The sequence below is a fragment of the Arachis ipaensis genome, chromosome B01 (genome assembly GCF_000816755.2).
Source record: "Arachis ipaensis cultivar K30076 chromosome B01, Araip1.1, whole genome shotgun sequence".
NCBI lineage: Eukaryota > Viridiplantae > Streptophyta > Magnoliopsida > Fabales > Fabaceae > Arachis > Arachis ipaensis.
Genome location: NC_029785.2, coordinates 33989193 through 33997516, shown reverse-complemented (window position 1 = coordinate 33997516; position 8324 = coordinate 33989193). Strand labels below are relative to the sequence as shown.

Here is an 8324-nt window from a genome sequence, read left to right as displayed (position 1 = left end):
CATGTCCCAACAAATCAATACAATTACTCAACACCTAGGGAAAATGCAAGTCTCAGCAGTGAGCTCTCAAAAGAATTCCTATGGTGTGAGTAATGGACTAACTCAAAGTGAAGGCATGGAGTATGGTCAATCTTCTCAAGAGCAAGTGAATTACATGGGTAATCCTTCAAGGCCACCTCAAAATGATCCATTCTCTACGACTTACAATTATGGGTGGAGGAATCACCCAAATTTTGGGTGGAAAACTCAAAGTCAGAGGCCCAATAACTTCAACAACCATCAACAAAGCCACTTTAACCCTCAGCATAACACTTTCAATCCTCATCATCAAAACCAAAATAACCACCCTCAAAACCATTCTCACCAACAACAACCATCCCCGACACAACCAACTCAACAAGACTCTCAGAGGCTTTCTAGTCTTGAACTAGCCTTGGAGAAGCTATCCCAAGCCACTGCCTCATTCATGGAGGAAACAAGAACCAACTTCAAGAATTAAAGAGCTTCAATGAGAAATTTGGAGGTGCAAGTGGGCCAAATTGCACAACAATTAGCAAAACTTACCCAATTATTCCCAAGTGACACCATCTCAAACTCCAAAGAAGAATGTAAAGTCATTAGTTTGAGAAGTGAAAAGATGTTGGGAAAAGAAGAAGAATAGACTCACACTGCCAAGCTAAGAAAAGAAGCTCTAGAGGGTAACAAAATGCAAGAAGAATACGTGATCCCATGTAATCAACAGTAACAAATTCAAGCCCCCAAGGATGGACCAAAAGAGAAGATCCAAGTGCCTGAATATAAGCCAAGAATCCCATATCCTCAAAGATTGCAAAAAGAAGCTAACGATTATCAATTTTCTAAGTTCTTGGAAGTCTCAAAGAAGATACAAATAAATATTCCCTTTGCTGAAACTCTTGAACAAATACCCTTGTATGCAAAGTTTATGAAGGAGTTGATTTCTAAGAAAAGAAATTGGAGGGAGAATGAAACCATGGTACGTACAAAGGAGTGTAGTGCCATAATTCAAAAGAACCTCCCTGAGAAATTAAAAGATCCAGGAAGCTTTGTGATTCCCTGCACATTTGGAGAGGTAACTGTTGAAAGAGTTTTGTGTGACCTTGGAGCTAGCATTAACCTCATGCCACTATCCTTAATGTGCAAGCCACAAATTGAAGAGATAAAATCTACCAAAATTTTTTTACAACTTGCTGACCGCTCTCTTAAATTTTCTTTAGGTGTTGAGAATTTATTGGTGAAGGTGGGGACGTTCATATTCCCTACGGATTTTGTCATCTTGGATATGGAAGAGGATGTCAATGCTTCTATTATATTAGGAAGACCTTTCCTTGCTATAGGGAAAGCCTTAATTAATGTTCAAAAAGGTGAATTAACATTGAGGGTGAATGATGAACAAATTATGCTCAATGTATTTAAAGCCCTACAGCATCCTAATGATTATGCAGATTGGATGAAAATTGATATCATTGATCCATTGGTGTAAGAGGCATTAGAAGAGGAAGAGCTTAATGAGTCACTCGAGTCCTCTGTTGAAGTTGGAGTGGGTGAAATTAAAGATTGCCCACCACCCAAGGAAGCATCATATATTCCTTCAAAGGAGGAGGGCTGCCAAAGCTTGAATTAAAGCCCCTACCTCCTTTTTGGAAATATGCCTTCCTTGGAGAGGCAGAGACATATCCTGTGATAACCAATTTCTCATTGAACCCTTGTGAGGAAGAGGCCTTAATCAAGGTGCTAAGGGAACATAAAACAGCACTTGGATGGACTATTGGTGACCTTAAGGGAATAAGTCCTGCAATGTGTATGCACAAAATTTTGCTTGAAGAGGACATTAAACCAGTAGTACAAGCACAAAGGAGGCTTAATCCTACAATGAAAGAAGTGGTTCAAAAGGAAGTAATGAAGCTGTAGGAAGCCAGCATTATTTATCCAATCTCTGATAGCCCTTGGGTAAGTCCGGTACAAGTTATTCCTAAGAAAGGAGGTATGACTATGGTAGCCAATCACAAGAATGAACTTATTTCTACAAGAACCATAACCGGTTGGAGGATGTGTAGATCAGATGTTAGAGAGGTTGGCCAGACATGCTTTTTATTGCTTCTTGGATGGATACTCTGGTCACAACCAAATTTTCGTGGACCTTTATGATTATGAGAAGACGGCGTTCACATGTCCCTTTGGAGTCTTTGCTTACCGCCGTATGCCTTTTGCTTTGTGCAATGCTCCTGCGACTTTCTAAAGGTGCATGCTTTCCATCTTTTCTAATATGATTGAAAAATTTATTGAGGTTTTTATGGATTACTTCTCTGTTTTTGGTGACTCCTTTGAAGGATGCTTGCAACATCTAAGCTTGGTCTTGAAAAGGTACCAAGAAACTAACCTGATTTTAAATTAGGAAAAAGACCATTTCATGGTTATTGAAGGTATAGTTCTTGGGCACCACATCTCAAGTAAGGGTATAGAAGTTGACAAGGCCAAAGTAGAGGTAATTGAGAAATTATCACCCCCTGTAAATGCAAAGTACATAAGGAGTTTCTTGGATCATGCCGGCTTCTATAGAAGATTCATCAAAGATTTTTCTAAAATAGCCAAGCCATTGAGGAATTTTCTAGTTGCTGATGCACCTTTTCACTTTGATGATGAATGCTTGCATGCCTTTGAAAATCTCAAAACCAAGCTTGTCTCTGCACCCATTATTACTCCTCCTAATTGGACATCACCATTTGAATTGATGTGTGATGCAAGTGATGTTGCAATTGGAGATGTTTTGAGGAAAAGGCAAGATAAGCTTTTGCATGTTATATATTATGCAAGCAGGGTACTCAATGATGCTCAAAGGAATTATACAACTACTGAGAATGAGTTACTTGATGTGATATTTGCAATTGATAAATTTAGATCCTATTTAGTTGGTTCAAAGGTTATTGTTTACACTGATCACTCTGCTCTTAAGTATCTTTTGACTAAGCAGGATTCTAAACCAAGATTGATTAGGTAGGTGCTTCTCCTACAAGAGTTTGATATTGAAATTAGGGATAGGAAGGGTTCCGAGAATCAAGTAGCAGACTACCTTTCTCGGATTGAATTTGTTAAAGCTCAAGAACCTCCACCTCCCCTTCATGAAGAGTTCCCTGATGAGCACTTATTGGTGATTTACAAGACACTCTGGTTTGTTGATATGGCCAATTACAAGGCCAGGAGGATAATACCAAAGGAACTTACTAGGCAACAAATCAAAAAGCTACAACATGATGCTCGGTATTTCCTTTGGGATGATCCAAATTTGTTCAAGAGGTGCTCAGACGGCATCATCCAGAGATGTGTTTTAGAGGAAGAAATTCCACAAATTCTTTGGCATTGCCATGGTTTTGAGTATGGAGGGTATTTTGGTGGAGAAAGGACAACAACAAAGGTCCTTCAGTGTGGATTTTACTGACCCACACTCTTCAAAGATACAAGGGAGTTTGTGAGAAACTGTGACTCTTATCAAAGGGCTGTGAGCTTGCCTAAGAAAAATGAATTGCCTATGAATCCAATTTTAGAGGTAGAATTGTTTGATGTTTGGGGCATAGACTTCATGGGATCATTCTCTTCTTCCTACTCTAATAATTACATCTTGGTGGTTGTTGACTATGTATCTAAATGGGTAAAAGCTGTACCTCTGGCCACCAATGATGCTAAGGTGGTGATGAGTTTCCTTAAGAAGTACATCTTCAGTCAGTTTCGTGTTTCCCGAACCTTGATCAATGATGGTGGTAGCCACTTTTGCAATAAACAGTTAGATGTACTTCTTCTGAGATATGGTGTTAAGCATAAAGTGGCCACCCCTTATCATCTTCAAATAAGTGGCCAAGTGGAGATTTTTAATAGAAAACTCTAAAGAATTATTGAGAAGACTGTAGGTGCCTCAAGAAAGAATTGATCTAAGAAGATTGATGATGCTCTCTATACTTACCGTACAGCCTTCAATACCCCAATTGGGATGTCGCCTTACCAACTTGTCTACGGCAAGATCTATCACTTGCTGGTGGAACTAGAGCACAGAGCTTACTAGGCAGCAAAGTTTCTTAACTTTGATGCAAAGGCAGCTGGAGAAAAATGGCTCCTCCAACTCAATGAACTTGATGAGTTTCGGATGGAGGCCTATGAGAATTCAAGGCTCTATAAGGAGAAAACCAAGATGTGGCATGACAAAAGGATAGTCTCAAGGACTTTTGAGCCTAGACAATCAGTACTCCTCTACAATTCAATTCTAAAACTCTTCCCAAGAAAGCTAAAGTCTTGGTGGTCAGGGCCTTTTACTGTCAACAAGGTCTCACTTTATGGTCATATAGAGATTATGAAAGACAATTCAGGGAGAACTTTCATTGTCAATGGTAAGTAGCTCAAGCATTATCTTGGAGGCGAGATTGATCGCCAAAGAATCTTACAACTCCTCACCTAGAGAGGTGAACTGTCAAGCTAGTGATATTAAAAAAATGCTTGTTGGGAGGCAACCCAATGTTTACTATCCTTTAATTGTTCATTACTCTTCTTAGTTATTCAATTTTCTTTTTGATCTCTCATCCATGCATGAAATTGACTTGAATGCATTTAATAGGAATCCACTTCAATACTATGTTTGGTGTAATGAGAGGCCCCACATACTACGCCGGCTCTCACGTACTATGGGGTACCCATCTTAACCCCAAATTGACCACTGTCTTGCTCTTACGTAGTACGTGAACAAAACACGTAGAACATGGCATTTATTTTCACTATCAGGAGTGTGGTTTATACTTTAGGTTGTATGTGAAGGTGGCCGCGTACAACGGCGGAGGCATGGTCATGCATACGCGCCCTATATGTGTACGCATGAGAGGTGATGAAAAGGTGGACATGCTATGCACCTCCCATGCGTACGCATGCATGCTATCCACGTTGTATGTGAGGAGAGTCACGTACTACACCCCATGTTTCTCACCTCTCAGGATGCATCATTTCATCCCATGTTGCACATGAGGAGAGTCACGTACTACGTCTCATGTTTCACTCCCAGACTCCATACTTCAAAATTCGACCACCAACACCAAATTTAAGTTTGGTGTGGTTATTCCCTCATTCATCCTTATTTAACTCAGTTCATGCATCATTTTGATTACTTTATATTCATCAATTTTGTTTTCCTGCTCTGCTTTTATTTGAATTCTACTTTTATTTGAACTTGATAGCTAGGTGCATGTGACCACTGAGGGAATCTCTGCACACCTTCAACAATGTCCTCGTTCTTGAAGAGCTTCTTCCTTACAAGACAAAATAATTGAATGACCAACCACCCTCTTAAGGTGAGCCTATGTACATGCATTGGCTACTTTGTTCCCCATGCAGACTTCAAGACCATCCCCACTCCACATTCTTCCGTACAACCTTTCACTGGCCTCGTTTACTTTAACCCCATGCAAACCGTTGGATCTCTCACTTTCATCCCCACCATCCTTTTTCTATTTCACCTTCACTATATATGTCTATGCCATCCCCTACACAAGTACCTCATTCAACCTTGCTTCATCTTTTTTCCCCTTCAAACCGTAACACTTTCCTCTACCCTCTTCCACTTCTATTCATTCTCATCACCTTCTACATCTAGCCTATCTACTGTCTTCTCTTTGTTTCTAATTCTTTTTTCTATCACTTTGCTTGAGGACAAGCAAAATTTGTAAGTTTAGTGTTGGTTAATCTAGCAAGCTATATCAAAGATTATGGCACTCAAAAAGCAGTCATTTTCTTCAAGCAAGAGAAAAGGAAAAGAACCAGTGACATCCTCATATGAGTCATCAAGGTTCCTTTCTGACCTCCATGAGAATAAATTCTACACCTCCATGTATGGCAGGAGTATCATTTTTAAAGGACTATTTAGTCTCAAAAGGGGAAAACACCTTGAAGTCAATTATCATATCACAATGAGAAGATGGCAAACCCTCTATGACCCAATTCAAAAGGTGGGATGATTGCTAATACAAGAATTTTATGCAAATACTTGGCTCACCAATGCACAGACTCATGGCAAAAGACCTCTAACTTACAAGACTTTTGTTAGAGGCAAAGAGATAGATTTTAATTTGGAGAGCATCTGGAGAATTCTTAGGTTAAAAGTCTCAACTAAATCCTCAAGGGAGAGTTACAAGGAAAGAGTAGACAACAATTCCAGGCTTGAAGAGTGATGACATGTCATCATGTCATGTTTTTCTATGCTTTTTCATACAAGAAATTAATGATTAGTGCTTAAATATTGCATTCTTTGGTGCTTAAATGGTATATTTCTTTGATCTTTTGATTTGATAAACTTTGTAGGAAATAAGAAGAAAAAGAAGCAAAGAAGCACAAAATAAGCTAAAAAGGAGAAAAAAAGAACTTTGGGGCACACTTTGAAGTTGGAGCACACTTTGGAGCCTTAGGCCACGCTTTTAAAAGCGTGGCCCATGACCAAATCAAGGAAGCTTCATCAGCACAGCCACCCAGGAGCTCAACGTTTGCGCCAACGTTTGCCTCAAACGTGAGGTCAAACGTTGGCTAAGGAATACCTTGGGAAATGTTGCTCCCCACAGCCTGAAGGGGGCATACTTCCAACAAGAATAACTTGAGCCACAGAGCTCCAAATGAGATGATTCCAAAATCATTGGAAAGTAGGAATCAAGAGCTTTCCAAGCATATATGGCACTGCATGGTGGACACTAAAATTGAGGAAGAAAACTGCCCCGAAATGTGCATAAACGAACATGGTGTCAACTTGCAGTGAGGCCAACTGACCTCTGCACCTTCGACGGAGTATAACTTGAGTTGTCGAGCTCCAAATGATGCTCTTCCAACGGCATTGGAAAGTAGACATTCAGGACTTTCCAAAAATGTATAATAGTATGGGGTGGACAGCACGTTTGAGCTTCCGAATCTAGCAATGTTCCCAACGTTTGCATTCACGTTTGACCTCAAACGTGGGGTCAAACGTGAGTGACAGCAACACCAGCGACCTTGTCCCCTTCAAAGGAGCATAACTTGAGTTGTAGATGTCCGATTAAGATGATTCCAGTTGGGTTAGAAAGCTGACATTTAGAGCTTTCCAACGATATATGGCAATCCATATTTGGCACGAAATTAAGGCATGAGGGAAAGGCATCTTTAAGGACCAAATGTTGCTAGATGGATGCCCTGGAGGGGAGCCCACGTTTGCGCCAACGTTTGCCTCAAACGTGAGGTCAAACGTTGGCCAAAGAATGCCTTGGAGGAGATCACGTTTGAGCTCACGTTTGACCTCAAACGTGAACCCAGACGTGAGTGACAGCAAAATGGCCATTCTGCATAATGCCTTCACGAAGACGTTTGAGTCAATGTTTGCCTCAAATGTTGACTCAAACGTGAATATTCCAAAGTCCAAATTTCAAGCGGATTTCTTCTCAAGACCAATGCCATCCGGATCCATCTTCAACCCAATTCCACTCCAAAGCAAGCAAAGCCCACATGACTCAAAGGCACACAGAGAAGCTAGATTAGGAATTTCATTTTGTAAATACTATTTTCATTTTTCATTTTCATTTTGTAAAAGACTATATAAAGGCATTAATTTCATTTCAAAAAGGCAGGCTGGCTCCACTAGGGAGCACTAGGATTAGAGAGCTCTCTCTCCTTTAGTTTTTCCTTTTTGTTTTGAATCTTGGGTGGAGAATTGAAGAAATTCTGTTTCAATCTCACCTTGAGAATTCTCTCTATTTTCTTCTTCTGCAAACTTTCAAGTGAATTATGATTTGAATCAAAGCTCTCTTTACTGCCTTCATCGCTATTTCTTCTTCAATCTGTTTGCTGTTGAATTAAGGAAGGGATTGAGATCTAGACTTGTTTTCTAGTCTCATTGAGCTCCTGAGATCTTTAACCTCTCATTTAGATTTTGCAATTGAGCCAAGCTGCTTTCTGTTTTGATTTTTTAAGTGATTTTCCAAATCTGTTTGAATCTGCTGCATCTTCTACTTCTCTGTTTACATTGCTCCCAGCACCCAGTTCCTTCTATATTTTCTGAAATTTAAATTTCCAGTTGCTTGATCTATTGCTTTCTTTAATTTTCCTGCACCCACTCCCCTTTACATTTAATGCAATTTACTTTTCTTGCAATTTAAGATTCTTGCAATTTACTTTTCTTACTCTTTAAGTTTATGCCAATTTAAGTTTCCTACCTATTTACATTCTGTCATTTATAATTCTTAGCAATTTACTTTCTGTTGGTTACTTTCCACCCAATTCACCAATGTTAGCTTGACTAAACTAATCACCCACTAAAGTTG

The 8324-nt window shown here is 39.6% G+C and overlaps 1 protein-coding gene across 1 annotated transcript; it reads left to right on the top strand.

Annotated features, from left to right (window-relative positions):
• On the top strand, nucleotides 992-1501 carry LOC107605278. Its single transcript, XM_016307106.1, has one exon. It carries the CDS (start codon nucleotides 992-994, stop codon nucleotides 1499-1501), a length of 510 nt encoding a protein of 169 aa, XP_016162592.1.